Source organism: Octopus sinensis, linkage group LG3 (assembly GCF_006345805.1).
Source record: "Octopus sinensis linkage group LG3, ASM634580v1, whole genome shotgun sequence".
Taxonomy (NCBI): domain Eukaryota; kingdom Metazoa; phylum Mollusca; class Cephalopoda; order Octopoda; family Octopodidae; genus Octopus; species Octopus sinensis.
This window is the reverse complement of record NC_042999.1, coordinates 85858653-85879511: the sequence shown is the minus strand read 5'-3', so window position 1 is coordinate 85879511 and position 20859 is coordinate 85858653. Positions and strand designations below refer to the sequence as shown.

General features: G+C 33.8%; 1 protein-coding gene across 2 annotated transcripts in view; it reads left to right on the top strand.

Annotated features, from left to right (window-relative positions):
* Nucleotides 1-18605, top strand: part of LOC115209674 (lysine-specific demethylase JMJ30-like) — a 35013-nt gene extending 16408 nt beyond the window's left edge. Inside the window, exons 3-8 of one of the 2 annotated variants that reach the window (XM_029778145.2) lie at nt 108-259; nt 5619-5788; nt 9431-9591; nt 10008-10172; nt 14371-14467; nt 16266-18605. In XM_029778145.2, the coding sequence (XP_029634005.1) occupies nt 108-259; nt 5619-5788; nt 9431-9591; nt 10008-10172; nt 14371-14467; nt 16266-16466 (946 nt within the window). In that variant the 3' untranslated portion in view covers nt 16467-18605. Of the gene's footprint in view, nt 1-107; nt 260-5618; nt 5789-9430; nt 9592-10007; nt 10173-11365; nt 11424-14370; nt 14468-16265 lie in introns of those variants that run through there. The other variant, XM_036501120.1, reaches the window with a different exon arrangement.
* Nucleotides 18606-20859: the final 2254 nt, after the last annotated feature.

The following is a 20859-nucleotide window of genomic DNA, read 5'->3' as shown; positions in this document are numbered from 1 at the left end:
ACTATAACAACTCATCTAATATGCACACATGTATCTATATAGGCTTATTAGTATTTATCTATCTTGGAATTTAAATTAATTATTGTAATATTCTTTTTCTATTTCAGTGAAAAATATGGTAACTTAAAAGTCCGTGTTGAGCAAAGTAAAAAAGAAAACCGTTCTCTCAAGCCTAAACATGACAACTTAAAAACGTTTTTAGACGCGTATGCAACAAATGATATCTATATGGTACAAAGTGTTCTCAATGAGATGAAAGGTACTATCATATACATTTTAAATGCTTCTTCATTATTTAACCCAGAAGTCTTTGTCTCTTCTCTCACTACACTTCATTGTTCACTCAATTTCCTTTCTCACTTTCTTTTAGTATTCATTTGTACACATCATGCTATACATGTTTGTGTGTTGGCATACCCCTTCTTTCATACTCTAACTCATGGTTCTCAACCATTTTTTGATCTATGAACTTCTTTGATTCCTATTTTGCTTGGGTGGATCATCCATAATCATTCAATGTTTTAAAAATGCTATTGTATCTTTTTAATTAAATTTTATTAGGACTTGTATAAAAATTGTTAAAATATTTTGTGTATTGTAGAATATAACCACATAAATTCTACTGGTCTGAAGCATGATTTTTTCATTCATTCATCATCATCATTGCCCCTGAAAAATTACTGTGGCCCTCAATTTATTATATTGCATTCATGGACCCCAGTTGGCGACCCCTGCTCTAACCTATAATCTTCCAGTAAAAAACCATCTTCCTCTCTACTATAACTCCACTCAGTTGAAGGAATCTTAATCTTCATGTGTGTTAGGGCTACAAAAGAAGTAACCAATTCACTTTGTAAACTGGTCAGATAAGGAAAGGCATCCAACCATAGAAACCATGCCAAACCAGACATTAAGGAACTATGCCAGCATGGATGATGGACATTAAAAGATGATTTTGTTATGGTATATTTCTACAGATATTCTAAACAAACAGTGAAATTGAAGACAAAAATAGGTGTCATATTTCAGAGGTTTTTTCCCCTTCATCAGCACTCATCTAACCCATTCTCGCCTCTGAACACATTGCTTATATAGCCACTGCATATTAAGTTATTGGATATACCAATTTACATATTAAGCACATTCCTGGAGCTTCTATGTAAAGACTTGTAGAACATGGTATTGACTTATAAAATATTTAATATTGTTTGTTCCTTCTCAAGCCATAATTGGCTCATTAGGGTCGGTTTCCCGGTTTCCTTGGTGTATAGGTTCCCCACCTAGATGGGACACTGGTCCATTGCAGGCTAGCTGCAAGATGCAGGAGGAAAGAGTGAGAGAAAGTTGTGGTGAAAGAGTCAGCAAGAAGTTCACCATTACCTTCTGCCGGAGCCGTGTGGAGCTTAGGTGTTTTGCTCATAAACACACACATCGCCCGGTCTGAGATTCGAACCCGCGATCCCTCGACCACGAGTCCGCTGCTCTAACTACTAGGCCATGTGCCTCCACATAAAACATTTAATATACTTTATCATATAATATGGTTGCATAATGAAATACCACATACCTACAAATCATTAGTCTTTACGTACCAGTTCTAGGAATGTGTTTAATATGTAAATTGGTATATCCAATAATTTAACACCACTGGATGTGGTGGCTATATAAGCAATATGTTTGGAGGTAAGAATGGGCTATAGAGTGCTGATGAAGGGACAAAAACCCCAATTTTGTCTCCAGACTCATTGTTTGTTTACATCTAACGTCTCAATATGAAACGTTGTAACAAAAAATCAGTGCTGGCTGTAATTTCTACAGAATATCTGTCGAAATTACCTTAAAATCATGAAAGAAAGCACTACTAATGCAGTAGAATGTGATATTGACTTATAAAAACATTTAATATATTTATAGTGTATTATGGTTGTATAACGAAATACCACATACCTACAAATCATTAGTCATTAAAAGATGATGATGATATATACATACATACATACATACATACATGCATCATCATCATTGTTTAACATCCATATCCCCACCTCTCTCTGTAACTGCACATGTGTTGTTGGTGATTTTTTTCTCTTTGGCCTTTTCAGTTTTCTCTCTGATGAAGAGCTATGCTCAAATCTTCAGAAGCTCTCTCTTCTTACTGAACATCAAGCTAATACATTCCATGTACATGTCCTCTTGTTGTTTATTATTGTTATTTTTGATGTTGGTTTATTTGATTTAACTACACACTCACAGACACACACATACATATCAGTATGTATAACATTTTAACGCCATAAAATATATTTTAATATATTTTACAACTGTATCTATGTTACCTTGACCATATGAGACAAGAAAGCACTTTTTTAATGGTCATCATTGAATGACCGTTTAGTTCCTTCTGATCATTCAGAGCAGCCATATAAGTTATCCAATAAAATAAGAAAGGAAATAGCATGGCTGCGTGATTTCACCTTGGGCAAGTGTCTTTGACTTTGGGCTTAGACCAACCAATGTTTTATAAATGAGGCATAGTAAGTGTATACTGAACGTTGTCAATTCTAATATTAGAAGGGCTGCTAGATTAACTGCAGCTCTGCCATTATCAACTAATTTTGCAGTACTGAGAACAAATTAGCTTGAAGATTCACTCAATTTGCTATCAAAGTTTCCTATTCTTCCCCTTCTAAAAACCTTGAACTTTTGGAGGAAATTCACTAGAATTACTTACAATATTAAAAGAATCATAAATACTAGCAAGTCATACTAATATCATGATGACTTCTACCAAGTTAAAAAGAAAGATGACCCACAGTTCAAAATCTTTATGGAGAGTTACAAGAGTGCTGAGGTTATGGATTAAGGATTACTTATACTGGATATCCTCAAGAAATCTATACCTTCCAACAGCTTGGATTTTTAAGGGGATGATAGCCTGATAATTTTAAGCAATGCCAATGGACACACCACAGATAAACTTGTGAAGAATTTTAAAGGAATCTTCAAGATGTTTGAATTAACCATTTTGTTGAAAATACATTCCCTTCGTTTCAGTTAATTTTGAAAATAACGAAAGATTTAGTAAAATAACCTTGTCATTTTTAAGCTGGCGTTTAGAACAAATTATCATGAAATTCCAATGAAAGGTTTTAATTTAGTTCATCCTAACTCAGGAAGTTGGTAACATACAACCACAAAGATGAAATCAAGTGTTTTGGTATCAAAAGGGTGAAATATATCAGCACAATGTAAATACACTCATTTTCTCAGACATTACTTTAAGACAGTCAAATATTATCTCTATAAAGCCTTATGAGGAGGCTGTAATATATTAACAGAAATCACTATTCACTCCCAAGTTTTAATTAGAAACTTAGTAACTGGCCCTAGTAGAAGAATCTTTAATTTATCCTCTGACAGATATTTTAGATAGAACTACAGCCCTTTACAATGATTGTGAAGAGTGGCTTTAGCAAGAAATTAGTGTACATGGAAGATCCCTGCCCCAACCCCCAAAGTGGATTAGGAAAAGTAAAATAACCTGGTTCAGTTCTTGCATCTCCACAAAATATAGCCATGAACTTTATTCTTAATTAGACATACACCAGCCTTTTAATGCATAATGTTAAGATTAGTAACTGTCACTAAGACAACATTGCTTCTAACATTGCATGCTAGAAGAGAAAAAAATGTCTTTACCCAAGTGTTCACCTCTTACTGACAATCAGTTCATTTGTCACCTGAGATTATGTTTTCCAAAACATTTGTTCTTGCTGCTCACTACTCTTGTACATCTGTAATATAAGAATCCTACCTTCCCTTTTAACCTGCTTGTAATCAATTTACATTTCTTCTTCACACTACGAGGGACGTTCAATAAGTAATGCCTCTGACCCACTTGCAGTTGTTTGATCTAGCTGAAATTTTGCATGTGCAATCATTTATATCTCTATAGAGTAAGTGGCAAATTACAGCTCTGAATTAATTGTGATTTCTGATTTACAGGTGTTTGAACCGAGTCAAGTGTGAAATGGAGCCTGTTGAGTGTCGAGCAGTGATCCGGTTTTTGTATTTGAAAGGACGCACATCACGGGAGACTTTTGATGAAATGAAAGTAACTTATGGTGATGATGCCCCATCATATGACCTTGTAAAACGCTGGCATCGTGAATTCAAACATGGTCGGAACTCTGTGGAAACAGCTCCCAGATCTGGTCGCCCCCTTCTGCCATTGATGAGGCATCTGTCCGTCAAGTTGAGGCTGCCATTTTGGAAGATCAACGCATAATTATTTGCCAAATAGCCCATGAGGTCAAGATTAGTACCGGGTCTGTGGAAACTATCATTCATGACCATTTGCATATGCAAAAGGTGTCTGCCAGATGGATTCCCAGGTTGCTCACGCCTTTCCAGAAGCAAGAACGCGTTGAGTGCTCGAGGGTGAATTTGGAGATGTGCCAAGAAGATGAGTCAAAATTTTTCAAAAGACTGATTACACAGGATGAAACCTGGGTCCATCACGATGATCCAGAGACCAAAGCCCAGTCAATGCAGTGGAAGCACCGTGACTCACCCCCTCCAAAGAAGGCAAGGGTGCAGCCCTCCGCTGGCAAGGTCATGCTCACAGTCTTCTGGGACCAGGACGGAGTAATGATGACAGATTTCCTGGCAAAGGGTACCACAATTGCAGGAGCCTATTATGCTTCACTTTTGAGGAAATTAAGAGAAGTTATCAAAATCAAGAGGCGGGGCAAGATCAGCAAAGGCATCCTCCTCCTGCAGGACAACGCTCCGGTCCACAACTCGCTTGTCGCCAGATCAGAAGCACAGGCATATGGCTATGAACTCCTCCCCATCCCCCCTACTTTCCTGGCCTTGCACCCTCTGATTTTCACCTCTTCCCAATCATGAAGTTGTTTTTGAAAGGAAAGCGTTTCCCAGATGATGCAGCCTTGATTTCTGAAGTCACGTTGAGGTTGGAGGACCAAGCTGGGTTCTTCTACAAAAACGGTCTCCAGAGCCGCATCAAACGATGGGAGAAATGCGTAACTCTGGGTGGTTCCTATGTAGAAAAAGGCTAATAACTGTGCCAAGTTTCGTTACTCTACTGCTATGGGAAGTGGGTCAGGGGCATTACTTATTGAACGCCCCTCGTAGGTACATCATATGAATTTCCTACCTACACCTTTTCTGCATAATGCACATGACCACTTTCCAATCAACAGCAGGACCCTATCTTCTTTCCTGCTAATTAAACATTGAGTCTTTTCTAGGTGTTTACTTTGAGGGATTTAATTCTAGGTTTTCTTTCCAAGTATGGAACTTCATCTCTACATTTTTGGCTAATTCTGCTATGAGGACTAGGCATTAACATTAATATTCAGCTTGCTTACTAAAATGTAATAATGCATTCTAAAGTGATTAATAAATGTCAAAAACATTTAAAAGACTTTCTTCTCTATAACCAGATTTCTTTTAAATTCTTTTTTTCTTTTAATTTCTTTCATTTCTCTATTTTTGGTGATTCATTTCTTTTTATTTATTTTTTGTTTTCTTTTCTTTCTAAGTTTACTTTTTTTTTTCCTTTGTATTATAAATTTTTTTCTATTAATTTCCAGATGAAGTTACAGTTCCACTTTTACTGAATTGTGGTGGTTTCCAAAAGGTATTACAAGACAGTGTCTTATGGTTAAGCAGTGGTAATACACGGTCTGTATTACACTTTGATGATATGGACAACATCAATTGTGTATTAGATGGTCAGAAAGTTGTTCTTCTTTTTAATAAGGTTAAGTATGGACAATGAATGATTTTTTTCAAGAACACAAGCTTTTAGTATTGTCTATGTTTTTTTTTATGTTTTTCTTTATTTTTGACTAGAATTTTTTTTTGACTAGAATTTTTTCCCTCTATTTTTTCACTCATCATTTAATTTTTATCCTTTTACTTCTCTATTAAAGTTTATTTCACTGCATCCCTTAGCTCATCTCTGTGTACTTCCTTCTCCGTAAATGTATAAGCTTTGCATGCATATAAATTTTGTTATTAGTATTTTACATGTGTTAATTTTCTATGTTAACCCTTTTGATATCAACCTACTGGACAATGCTCTTGGTTCTATGATACAAGTTTCCTGTTTTAAAGTTATATAAATTAAAACCTTCCATCAAAATTTTATATTAATTCATGTTCCAAGTACCAGCTTAATAGTGACAAAGTTATTTAACTAAATTCTTCTTTATTGTTAAAAATAATTGAAACAAAGACAGCATATTTCAATAGAAATATGGTAACGAAAGGGTTAAAATGTAAAAAGTATATGTTATTGTCTGAGGTCCCTCATTATTTTCTTTTTGTAACTTCCTCTGTGAACTGGCAGATGTTCTCCAAGAAGAGATTTCATAAGACTAGTAGTGGTGGCCTGCTTTATCCAACTTTAACATTGAAATGTAAGTTACATTTAATTCCAAGCAAATTTTGAATATAGCAGTAATGACAAATTGAAGATGCATAACTTTTAGCCAATCCATTCTGTTCTATTGATACTCTGTCAACAAGGTTAATTACATGCTAAATTCATGAATAGTTAAGAATTAATTGTTAGAAAATTTACTATTTTAAAATCTCATGTGAGATATTCAGCAACAGCACTTTGTAGTAAAGATTGTTTCCCAACATAATATGGCAGTCCTGGTTTAGGACGAATGTTGCTGTAATTTAGCCCCGGGAGACATCGTCTCCAGCTGGCTATACGACACGATCTGTGTCCTTATATTTTTGAACAAGGGAATCTAGCACCCCTACTCAGCTCAAAACAATACCTGTGTATCGCAATTTCCAGGTTAATTCCATTCATCAGCACAGAATAATTGTTTGGCTAGAGGTGGCACTGCCAAATTCTGTGAGAAATATATAATTTTCAAAGTGACAACTAGTCACTGATTTATAAATTAGAAAATTACTATTTTTAAATCTCACAGTGTGAGATATTCAGCAATGTTCGTCCTAAACCAGGATTGCCATGTTATGTTGGCAAACAATCTTTACTACAAAGCACTGGAGCCTATAAGAGTGGGATTTAGCCAATATATCCGTCTGGCTCCAAGAGCCTAAGCTCATGACTATCTGCTGGACTACTCCCTCTAAAAAAAAAATTTTTTTAATAAAAATTATAGATAAAATCCTTATTTTTAACTTTGCAAGATCCCACACCCCTTTCAAGGCCCAAAAGCAATCTGGTTTCTCTCAAATGCCCGTGTCAGCTTTCCTTAGCTGGAATGAGTTGGATCCATATATGTATATTTATTATTTTTCATTCTTTTTCTGTTTGATTCTCTCTTCTTTTTTTAAATATTTTCCTTGATTTTGAAACCACTTATTCAATTATTTCTATGTGATACACTTTTAATGATTTTGATATTTTGTTGAACTACTTAGAGCTTATAAGAGAATAAAAGGAAAAGAAAATATGTCTGTATATCATCACCATAATCCTCATGATATCTGCTTTATCTCTCATGCATTAGTTCATCAGATTTGGCATGTTAACACAAATTGCTATCCTTTGTAATTTCATGTGAGAAGTCTACCAACTTCAGACATGACCTCACTATTTCTTCCTGTTTTTCTATGTTGTGGGCACCTTAAACTGTCAGTGCATAGCACTTCTCCAACTAACATATATCTTTTTATAAGAACTTAATGAAAACAGTTACATTCCTGTACAGTCATACTTTTTTTAATAAAAAAATCTCAGTTTTAACTTTGGCTCTTCTTGAATATTATGAACAGCCAAGCATGTAACACAAAGTAGACTGTTGACTCCTGATATAATACATATATCAAATATGCATTATGTTCTAGTCAGATAATGTTTACACTATGTAAGATATAGTCATGACTCTGTGTGTATGTGTGTGGTGCATAAATTCTTTGTGTTTTTTTTTGAGGGGTGAGGTGAATACTTTTTCTACCTACTTGTATATGACCTTTTATTCTATGCACATGTATCCCCATTTTGACTGACTACTTAGCCATGTTAAGCTGTGAGATCTACAAACCAAAACTTATGATTATACTCTGCTTTAATTTAGTTTCTTCCTGAATAATTTTTTTTTATCATTTACCTTTGATGTCTATTATCAAATGAATCTAACTTCAATAAGCATCCAGATAATACTATTTACCAAATTTAATTCATGTTAACAATTTCACATAAAATGAAAACTCTACATTTTCTTCATAATCCATTCATTTTATAACATATTTTTTAGTGCTACTCCAGTCTACTGCAGTATCCACAGTCTATGCTGTGAAATTACCTAATATGAATTAAGGGTTTAGGGTAGACTGCATGCTAAAGTGTAAATGGCCAGGTAGACTACATGTTAAAGTGGTACTATATTTTCTTTTCTCATTCATCATTCATTCTCTTTTCCCCATCCTGGCATGGGTTAGATGCAAGGAGATTTATTGAGGGAGTATTCAATGACTAGATGCCTTCCTCTTGCCAATCTGTATTTGTTTTTCAAGTAAGGTATTTTTAATCCAGTAGTTTTCATCTGTCAAAACTAACAAAACTACCAAATTACAGGACATATTGTTTACACAAGATGCAAATGTAATATCACTATTGCTCATATGGTGTCAACATGAAGACACACGAAAATAAACACTCACATACACATAATAGGCTTCTGTACAATCTCAGTCTACCCAATTGCATTCACAAAACATTGGTCAAGCCAGGGTTAAAGTATAAGACACTAGCCCAAGGTACCACACAATGTGATGGAACCTGAAACCACATAAGGCTATAAAGTGAACTCTGTAACCATATAGCTATGCTTGCAGCTTGTTTTTTTTTTTTTTTTTTTTTTTTTTCATTAATATTTAGGTTAATTTGTTTATGATGATCAAGAATAACTGTGCAATCACATTGGCTTTTCAGTCAGGTTGATTAAATAAGTACCTAAGTGGAATGTGTGAACTTTTTATGTAATAATTTGCATCATCGATATCATCATTTAACACCTGTCTTCCACGCCAGCATGGGATGGACCGTTTGACATGGCGTTTTGAGTCTGATGGCTGCATCATGCACCAATGTCTTTTGTATAGTTTCTATGGCTGGATGTCCTTTCTAATGCCAGCTGTTTTATACATGACACCAGCTCTCACGACTTGGAAGGCTCAGGCCTTAAAGTTACTCCTGTAACGAAAACGAAAGAGAAAATGGATGATGATCATAGGCTGAGAGATGAGTGAATGGTAAGAGGGGAATCTGGGAGAGTATGGCAAGGAACAGGGAAGCAGGAAGGAACAAGAAACATTGTAATTTCAAACCTTTTTCATAAACAATCAACAAGATTTGATCTTATAACTTTTTAATTGCATGTTCAAAGTAGAACCCAAACATTTGTATTTTTAGGCTCAGAAGCAGTTGATTGAAGCAAATGGCTTTATGCAAGAAGGGTCTTTTAGTAAAGTTGATGTTGATGCAGTAAATCTAAAAAGGTTTCCTAAATTACAACAAGTGAATTGGTCTACTGCAGTTTTAGATAAAGGAGATTGTCTTTACATACCTCATGGGTAAGTCAAAATGTATATTGTATCAACATTTGACTATTAAATTAAACTCTGGAATATAATTTCTTTTCTTAAAGATTGTAAAAATATTTACTTCTATTTTAAATGCCATATTGGTCAAGTATGTACTAGTGCATTTCCTGAGAAATTTAAATATGAGATAATTATTCACAAATATTCTACTCTTAGCCATTTACTGGACAAAATTCAAGATTGGTTACATAAAGAAAGACACTGAAACATCAAATGAATTTCTAAAATGTTATTTGAGTATTTAGCTGAGTCTAAACATAGTGATTAAGTACCTTTTTTTCTAATGTGCAACCTCTGAAAATAATCTATAAAACAGGATATTTTTAATTCAAAATTTAACACTGATTTTATTAAAAAATTTTTTTTACCTGAAATATTGATTGAAGTTGGTATCACCAGTTCCGATCCAGTAATGCTAGAAATTTGGGCATCAATTATTGGTTCAGTCACTTATGGTGGCTTAATAAATCCAACTGTGACTCAATAGAGATAAAAAGTGGTTCATTAACTCTGGAACAATTGGCAGTACAATCGAATAATGAACAAGTCAGGTAAGAACATTTTCAAGACAATTACTTGCTGAAATTTAGTTCAATACCATTTTTAATTTTAGAAAATGTATCTTTTATTGTTTTGTAGAGAAATGGCTTATCTGGAGAAATACTATCTTACATTTTGACAAACGATAAGTGAAACTGTTGTTCTTTATGTAATATTGATGAGAAAACATAACTTTACTGATGCATTGATTCAGCTTTACTTGAAATTTATTTAATTGATAATTAAATCCTTATCTGACCTAATTGGTGAATCTTCAAATGTTCAATTGATATTCTAATACCATAAGTTGGATTTGGCAAAACTGATGAAAACAAGCCAGCAGCAGCATCTTTCTATTTAAAAAAAAGAAAAACAAATGAAAAACATCATCTTTGTCAACAGCTATGCTGTGAACAAAATCTCTAAGTCATAATATTCAAAAAATCAAAATAGCCAAGATGTGGTCCTAATTCTGTGTAGTAATTAACTGAACAAAAATGTATGTGATGTACACATATTTAGTTCAGTATGAGTATGAGGGAGGAACACTACCTTCAGTAGAGATCCTCCTAATTTCTTTTCAGGACAACTCATTTGCCACTGGCTTCAACTTGGCATTCAGCTCTCACCTACGGCTCCATGAATAATCTGCATGTAGCAGCATGCCCTCTATTGAACAACAGCGTTAGTAGGCTAGCTAAACCAGGTTTAGGGTAACCATGCCTTAAACCTTTGGTTAAATTCTTTAGGGTTTGTCACCCGCCACGGGGAAACTAGAATTCTAGTGAACTGTGTAGAGGAAATCTAAGCACTAGAGGTTAAGTTACAAATTTATTTGTATCTTTAGGACAAACAATTCATAATGTTTATATATATATATTTCTGTGTTTGTGTATGTGTGTGTGTGTGTGTGTATATAAACATCTAATCATCGGCTCTTAATTTGCATATCAATACAGCACAAAAAAATTAACTCAATCATGAGCATTAAATATCAAGACTATAACCTAAGAGAAAACTGAAATTTGCTTCTCTTGCTACAAAAAAAATGGCAAAAGAGAACCCTTAGTGAGGAAGTTGATTAACAGAATGCTAATAATACCCTTGATAATAATTGTGACACAAAGTCACAGTTTTGTAGAGAAAGCATGCAGTTGAGTGAACTAATCTATAATATTCCTGATGTTTGTTATATTGCTTCCAGAAAAATAAAAGCAGAATTGAATCTGAGCTCAGAAAGCTGAGATACAAGACTAAATACTGTAAGGTATATAGTTTATTATGCAGTTTCACTGCCTGTATTATACTAACTTTTTCTTTTGCATTATTTAACAAGATAATGAATAAATTAGTATAACATTAAGAGTACTAACTTTACTTATTACTATTGAATTTAACATTTTCTAATTCACTCCTCTAACCTTGACTAGTAGGTCCTCTGAAGTGCATCAACAAATGAAATAAAAGCAATATATTTCTAATTCCATTTAATGTAACTCCAAAGTTTTGCTAAAAGAGCAAATATCAATTTACTGTATTGAATTCTGTACCTTATCATCAGGAACAAAACTGTTACCTATAAGTTATTTGTGAATAAAAGTCTACTAAATTATTTTGTGGAATACAGTGGCCAGCTGCCTCTGGTTGACAACTAATTGTATCATACTTAAGTGAATTAGAGATAGGAAGAGTATCTAACTGTAAAAACAATTCTCAAATTTATTATAGAAAAAGTGTTGCAGTTACTGTAATCTAGATTATTACTAAACTCTATCATTTCTTATATAAGCTGAACCATATACATTTACCTCTATAATTCATTATAATTACCATATTTCTACAGCTTACATACATGTACATACAGTTGTAAAGTAGTATAACCTGTGTTGTCAGATAAGAGTCAAAAGGCAGTACTTCTCAATGTAATGACATCACAATTAACAGTTTTACGGTCCACTTTTTTTTTACAAGCTACAGAAATTCAGTAGATCATATAAAAATCGGGTCAAAATCAGTTCATAATATCACTTGTAGGACAGCTGATATTAGTTTCCATGTAGCACATATACAGAGGTTGGACAAAATAATGGAAATACCTTAAAATTTCAAACAAATTTATTTTAATATGGGGTAAGACTGCCTTTGGCAGTAATTACAGCTTGAATTCCATGAAGTATGGACTCATACAAAGTTTGAATTGTTTCCAAAGGAATTTTTGTTCATTCTTCAGCTAAAACAGTCTCCAGTTCTTGTAGTGATGATGGTGGAGGATATCGACTCCTTACTTGTTTTTCTAAAATGCACCATAAATGTTCAGTAATATTGAGATCTGGGGACTGTGGTGGCCAGATAAGATGTTCAACTTCACTAGAATGTTTCTCATGCCATTCAGTAAAAACTTTAGCAGTGTGAATTGGTGCATTATCATTCTGAAAGATTGCGATTCTCTCTGGAAACAGTTCTGCAACCATAGGATGAATTTGATAAGATAAAGTGCTTAAATAGTCTTGACTATTAATTCTGCTATGAAGGGAAACCATTGGGCCAGGAGATTTCTAAAATATAGACACCCCCCCCCCCAGATTGTCACAGATTCTCCTCCATGTTTAACAGTTGGAAGAAAGCAGTCTGGGTCAAATTCTTCTTTTGGCTGTCTCCACATGTATACTCAGCTTGTGGTCTGAAATAAGGTAAAGGATGACTTGTCTGAAAAAATAACATCCTTCCACTGCTTTAGGGACCAATTCTGTAGGTTTTTACTCCATTGTAAACACTTTGCAACATTTGTTTTTGAAAGTAGTGATTGCAGCCTTCCCGTGAAATCCAGCTTTGTGCAGCTCCCAGCGAACAGCTTTTGTGGAAACTGGGTTCTTGAGGTGGTCATTAAGCTCTGCAGTAATTTTGGGAGCTGTACTTTTGTGATCCTTTCTAACAATTCGCATAAGAGTACCGAAGTCTTTATCTGAAAGTTTTGGTTTTCTTCCTGAGTTTTGTTTCAATGACGAAGTTTTTCCCTCTTTCTCAAAGGCTGTCATTACTTTCGAGACAGTACTTCTTGATACAGCAAACATTTCAACTGTTTTCATTACAGTAGCTCCTGCTATACAAGCACCAACAATTTGACCTCTTTGAGAGTCCAATAGATCTGTCATTTTAAAAAATTTTAATTACCTTTTTCTAATGATGTCTGAAAAGAAACAGTAATTTTAGCAAAACATTAAGTTACACTAATAATAAATCAAAAAACATAAAAATAAACAAGCTTTTGACGATTTTATAGATATTTCAAAATTATGATGCTATGATGCTAGGTGTTTCCATTATTTTGTTCAACCCTTGTATATACAGCTGATTATTTCTGACTTTAAAGTTCTTCATGTTTTTGTGAGAAAACATCATCATTGTTTAACGTCCATCTTCCATGCATGGGTAGGACAGTTGACAGGAGCTGACCAGGTAGAAAAAGTTAATGTATGGGTACTTGGAAATCAAAATGTTGAGATAGCAAATGTATAATTTATGCCATTTGAATCTTTGCACATAAGAAATCCAAGGACAGAATTTTGGATTTTAAGATAAGTGCCAAAAGATGCACAAGGTTCATGAGACGGAATGATGTAGCACTTCAACAGAGAATGAAGGTTGCATAACGGCTGCCTTCTGATCCAGATGATTGCATACTAGTATTTTCTTAATTTGTAATCAGCAGGTAAAAAAAGATTACTGGTTATCGGGTAACTTTCTTCCATTTGCCGATTACAAATTAATGAAATGCTAGTATGGACAAAACATTTCTTAATCTTTACTTGCCAGAGACACATACTGGAAACCTAATACAAGAAAAGTCATTACTGGCAAAATATACCAACATGAGGAAAACAAATTTTCTATAACTTTTTCTTGTATAGCTGATAGTAGTAAATTAAAACCGATGCTTGTTATTAAGAGAAAAACTATGGTAAAGGAGAAATTTCCAGAAGTAATTGTTGTACATATGCCACAACAAAGTTGAATAGATGAAGGGAGATGTAGAAAGTGGGTAAAGAAAGGTTAGCATTTTATAGCCTGATGAACTACTAAAGGAAAGGAGTTCAGTTCTCTGGGATTAGATGAGGTTACATCTTGTGAAGTGTTGTTGGTATTGTAAAAATTTATTTTCAATTTGAGTATTCTATTAACTTTTCAAAATATTTTAAATAAATTTTCCAGGTCCAAATTGCTTTCTAAATGGGCTAATAAAGAAACAGTCAGCAATAAAGAATTCTTTTCAGAAATTTCTAAGTTTGATGAAGAATCACGGATTCAGGTATATAAAAATGTTATATATTTGCTCCTCAAATCCATTTAAAATTTTGGTAATGGTAATATTGGGAAATTTGAACAAAGCAAATTTTTATAATCTAATTTCATTTTTGGTATACTTCTAACCAGGATATCATACCAACTACTTTACAGAGCTTTTCAGACAAAATTTATTCATTATTTTCATCACCATTTGTGTCAAATATTTCACATGAAAACCCAATCTCTGCAGATCTTCCATCACAATACTTTCGGTGTTATTTAATGTATATTAGAAATTCTTTTCATTCAATGGCTGTATTGATTTGCCTCTTCTCTGTTCTCTTATATCTGTGTGTTTGCATATCACAATTACATATTACTTTTCTTCCTATGGTAAATACATAAATGGACATCAGTCAAACTAATTTAGTATCAAAATTTGATTCCTTTGAAAATTAAGTAACTAGAAATGCACCTAGGAGCTGGCAAACCAGAGAGCTGCACCACACTCCATTGTTTGCTTTAGCATGGTTCCTATGACTGGATACCCCTTCCTAATGCCAACCACTTTACAGAGTGCATGTAGTGTATTTGACTCAAATGGTGATGAAAATAATGAATGAATTTTGTCTGCAAAGCTCTGTAAAGTAGTTGATATGATATCCTGGTTAGAAGTATACCAAAAACATAAAGAGAATGAATTTTATTTCAAGTGATCTAAAAATAAACAAAAACCTCTCATCACCAAGACTGCTTATAAATCATTCATCATCGTCAATTAATATCTGTCTTCCATGTTGGCATGGGTTGGGTTTGAAAGGAGCTGGCAAGCTAGAAAGCTGCAGCAGGCTCTATTGTTTGCTTTACATGGTTTCTATGACTGAATGCGCCTTCCTAATGCCAACCACTTTTCAGAGTGTACTGAGAGCTTTTAATGTGACACCAGCACATGCGCTTTTCCATGGCACCAGCATGGGTGCTTTTACATGGTACCGGCACAGGTGCTTTTATGTGGAATTGGCATGGGTGCTTTTATGTGGTACCAGCATGAGTGCTTTTACATAGCACCAGCACCTACATTCCCACAAGAGTAGGCTCTCTCAGCCCAGAGAGGAATGAGTGGACATGCTTGTATGTATGGATCACTTCTTAATGAAGTAAACCTCTTCTTAAAATTTTTTTTTAATTATTTAAAAATTTCTTTTTAATGCTTTCAGTCTTTTTAATGCTTTTTAATGCTGTGGCGACGCAGGGGTACAGCCTTCAAGGGTTTTAGTCAAACATACTGACCCCATTACTTTGTCTAGCACTTATTTTATCATAAGAGATTGATCAAATATGTTATTAAATTATTATTAAACCTCTCAGGGTTTGTAGTCTTGCAAGCTGCATGACAACCTCACTAGAACTGGTAGCACAAAAATGCACCCAGTACATGTTTTAAAGTGGTTGGCTTTAGGAAGGACATCCAGCCATAGAGACCATGCTAAAACTGACACTGGAGTATGATGCAGTCCTTGGACCCACTTGGATCGAATCCAAGCCAGCATGAAACATAGATGTTAAATGATAATGAGGATAATGATGTAACAAGAAAATATTTGCAATTTTCTAAACAAAAATCCTTATGGTGAATTTTGGTGTCCAAGATTCATGAGGCAGAGTTAAAATTTGTATATTTTATAGTTTGCATTGAAAATATTAAGAATATCCTGTACTGTGTAAAAGTATCTTAAAAACCATCTAGTCAAATTACAAAATATTTTTTTAATGTTTTTAGTTAGATTTTTTATTAAACTGGTTATTTTCTTTTCCTTCAGTTTCTCAACATAATTGACAGCAACCATGATGGTCGCCTCTCCTGGAATGAATTATATTCCTTTGACATTGGAGATTATGTACTTCAAACCTTGTCTGGTACATCTTTTAAGCAACTACAAACCTGTGAAGGCCAATACCAATCTCACAGCTATGAAGCAAATCATGAAAAGTATTTACGCTATATGCAAGATGATATGTAATGACTTTACAGTGTAAAGGACTTCATGCTGGTGTCAGTCAGATGCGAATGAGCATGAATTCCATTTAACCCTTTCTTTGTCACCTCCAGCATTTTAAACTGTTTTGATAATAATTAAAATACACCTATATAGATTTAGAACCACAAATAATTTCTCACTGAAATTTTAAGAAGAGTATTAACAGCAGTTTTTGCTATAAATCACAAAGTGTAGCATTTTAAGATTAATTATATTAAATACTGTTGGTAATGCTGGTTTTGAAAGTGTTAAACAATTGTGTTAGCCAAACGGACCTTTTCTACCTTCTAAAATATAGGTTGGAACATAACTGTAATGTAAATAAATAAAACATGTAAGATGTTTTATTTATTACTTCCTAGAGAAGGATCAGACAAGTATCTCACCAGACGAAAACCCCTTAGCTGATGTTAATTTTGTAGAAGTATAGGAAAGGCATTCCAAAGTCATAAATTCCTGAGAAATGCATTTTGTTTGATGCAATGTCTTGGAGGAGTGATAAATGTAGAATGACAACTTTTTTTTTTACTGCTAACAAGAGAAAAGACCGAGGAAGCTACTTGTTATCTGTTAACCAGATATTGAAAAAAAAATTTTTTTTTTTTCAAATTTGATTTGGCTCATCAGTAACTCAGATATGGGAGTAATGTTCCACACCATGGTGATATCCAAGCCTTGCAACCTCACTAAATAGCAACTTGTATGTTGTTATTAAATCTTATTTACACATGTTGTTATACAGCTTTTCTGTGTGAAAAAAATGTTTAGAATTTAATAGCTGCCTGTAAATAAATCTTCGACTTTTACAAGAACCATTGTGGGATAACTTTTATCCTTTTTATTATATGTGATAAATCATTCAAGCCACAATAGTGGCTTGATAATTACTATCAATGGCTTTGTTTGATATCACTACTTTCAAAACAGTATCACAGCATCCTACACATCTCTTCTTTTCATCACTTTCACTGATTTACACTGAAGCTGTTGTTTTTAAATTAACCTTTATTTCATCAGTTCACTTATGTTCTTGTTGTATATTATCCAAATGAATTTATGAATGGTATATGTATTATGTGATCTTGTTTTATATCAATCTTTACATAGGCAATAAGTAACTATCAGTCGGATTTCTTTTGTATTGCTCTATAAATCATTTTCTACTCAAAACTAAATTGCTAAAATGATACATACTAATTATTATAGTTTTTGCTGCACTTAAAATTAAACAAGACAAACCACGTTTTCAACCCATCACTGTTTTGGATAGCAGCTACAGGCATTGTGAATGACACGAGTACACTGGTCATATTGGTCAGGTATTTTTTCACTCAGGACAAGTCAATACATTGTACAGAATGAATATAATCTCTGTTTCTGGATGTATAAGTAAAAAAAAAAAAATGCCAACAAGGGTAAAATGAACAACCTGACAATACACCAAGTTAGAGTCTGCCTAAGTTTATAGACAAGGACAAGAAAGTGCCCTACATATTCAGAAATAGAAAGAGGAAGTATGGTGCTTCCTTTCGTATCTATGGTGACAGTTTTGCATTATTAATTTTCCATATATATATCAGAATTTTCACTTTTATTATGCATTTTTCAAATCATCCAAACATTAAGGTGAATCAACAGATTTGGATATTCCACTTTAGGGTTTCTGATCGGGCCAAATGCAATGTAAGTTGAAGTATGACATTTACATACATTCCTTGTGGCCTCCAAGCACCATGAGAAATGTTTTGCTACTTAAATTTTCACATCTGGCATTAAATGGAATGTTTACCAGATCATGTCTTTCAAATCTATACATGCACTGATTCTTTGGGAACATCTACTGGAACCATAGATTTTTTGAAACTCTTTTTTAATCTTTGTTGATATTAATAAAAGGGACGCCTTTTAACCAGATATTATATTTATTTATTTCTAGTGAATTTGAATCCATAACATTCACTGATCAGATTCGAACGCTATTCATATGCAGAATAGGTCTTTTACCAAACATGTTACGGTAATTATAGCTAAGGGGAGATAACATATGGGATATGATTAATGTTAACTGCTTCATTTATCCAGGTCTTGTTCAGTTACAAATTAAAATGATATCATCATAAACAAGGAGTTAACTCCTGTTGTATGTTTTCTGAAATGAATTTTTTTTTTTTTACTTTTATATTTTTCATTTATTCATCAACTATTTATCTTAAATAAACTTGCTTCCAAACAAAATACAGTGACTGAAGATTTCATGTTGATCTTTTAGTATACTTTCATGATCATCTTTACACATTTAGACTTTGATATTTGAATGAAATAGATGAATCTTACCTATATCGTGCTTTTGCATTCACAAAAGTAAGTTTTGTATTAAAATCAATATTACTGAGAAATGTATTTAAAAACATCAAATTATGCAAACTGTTACAATACAATTAAAGCTTCAGTGAGCAACAGCCTGTATAAAGCTTCAATTCAGTCTATATCCCTAAACAATTGCACCAACACTTTAAAAATATTTCCATTAGATTAATTTTCCTTTTGGCTTATACCTTGTCACTGTAGGAAAATGTAGTTATGAAAGAAAAAGTAGAATCAAATGCAATTTTCATCATTATTTAATGTCCATTGTCCATGCTGGTATGAGTTGGACAGTTTAATTGGGCTGGTATGCTGTGCCAGACTCCAATCTTATTTGGCATGGTGCTATAGCTGGATGCCCTTCCTAACATCAACAACTCCGAGAGTGTAATGGGTGCTGTTATGTACCACCAGCACAGGTGCTATTTGCATGACCCAAGTATCTGCCACAACTGCGATTTTGCTCAGCTTGATGGGTCTTCTCAAGCATGACATAATGCCAAAGGTCTCGGTCATTGCCTCAGTGAGGACCAACACTCGAAAGGGGCTCATCCACTTTATCTCCATGAGATCCAACGTTCAAAGGTTGATTATTTTTTTACAGGTGCAATTAGCTTGATGGGTCCTCTTAAGCAGAGCACATCACAAAAAGTCTCAGTCACTAGTCATCGCCTCTGTGAGGTTCAAAGTTCAAGATCATTCTTCACCATCTCATTCCATGTCTTCCTGGGTTTATGTGTAGAATTAAGTTGCAATACTTAGCTAATTAATCATCATCCTTTAATGTTTTTCATGGGTTAGACAGTTTGACCTGAGCTAACAGGCAGGAGAGCTGCCCAAGATTTCTGTCCAATTTGGCTTGGTTTCTACAGCTAGATGCCCTTCCTAGTGCCAACCACTTTACTGAGTGTGTTGGGTACTCTCACATGTTGCTGGTACAGATGCTTTAATATAAACATAAGATCTGGAGCAGTGGTTCACACAACTTTTGAGTTTTGGCTCATGGCTTTTTAGAACAAAATACTCTAATAAAAATAAAACAGTTAAGCTTCCTTTCCAACTACAAGGTTCCAGGTTCAGTCCCACTGTCTGGCACCTTGGGCATCTTCTACTATAGCCTCAGGGCGACTGAAGCCTTGTGAATGGATTTGGTAGACGGAGACTGAAAGAAGCTTGTCATATGTGTATGTTTGTCCCTCCATCACCACTTGACAACCGGTATTGGTGTGTTTATGTCTCTGTAACTTAGCAGTTGGGCAAGAGACTGATAGAATAAGTACCATGCTCAAAATAAAATATAAATACTGGGGTTGATTCATTCGACTAAAAATTGAAGACGATGCCCCAGCATGGCTGCAGTCAAATGACTGAAACAAGTAAAACAAAAAGATTATGCCTATAAAAAACACTACAGAAAATAACCTATTACTATATTCAATAAATGAATCACCATTAAAGACTATATTTAGAATTCTATTTTGTAGTTTTCACAATTTTTAAATCTAATTTTATTTTCACAACACACCTAGCAATATTTTTGTGACATTGGTAAGCTTTGATCAATCATTTGGGAATCACTACATAACGGTCCTGAGTTGAAAGTATACTAAGCTATCAGTGATTCATATCTTGTAACACACAGTGCAGTGCTACTTTGACAACCTTCACTGAAAATAACAGCAGAAAGTTCAATTCCTTTCATAGTTATGACCAGAAGTAGACTGGTTCTTGCTGATCTCTTCATGAAATAGAGATTATTACCTATTGAAGAATAATACTTTTGATCATATCAAGTAACTGGTTTGATTCTCAAAAGATTTTCAAGATGCTTTCTGGAGATCATTTTATTGAATAGACTGAAATACAAAAAATCCTTTCACAGTGAATTCTAAGATACTTATATTTAAATACTTATGTAGATTCACAAATAAGAGGAGGAAAAAAAACAAGAACAAAACAATATAATAAAATGTTTAATAACTTTTTTATTTAAAAAATTACTACATAAAAA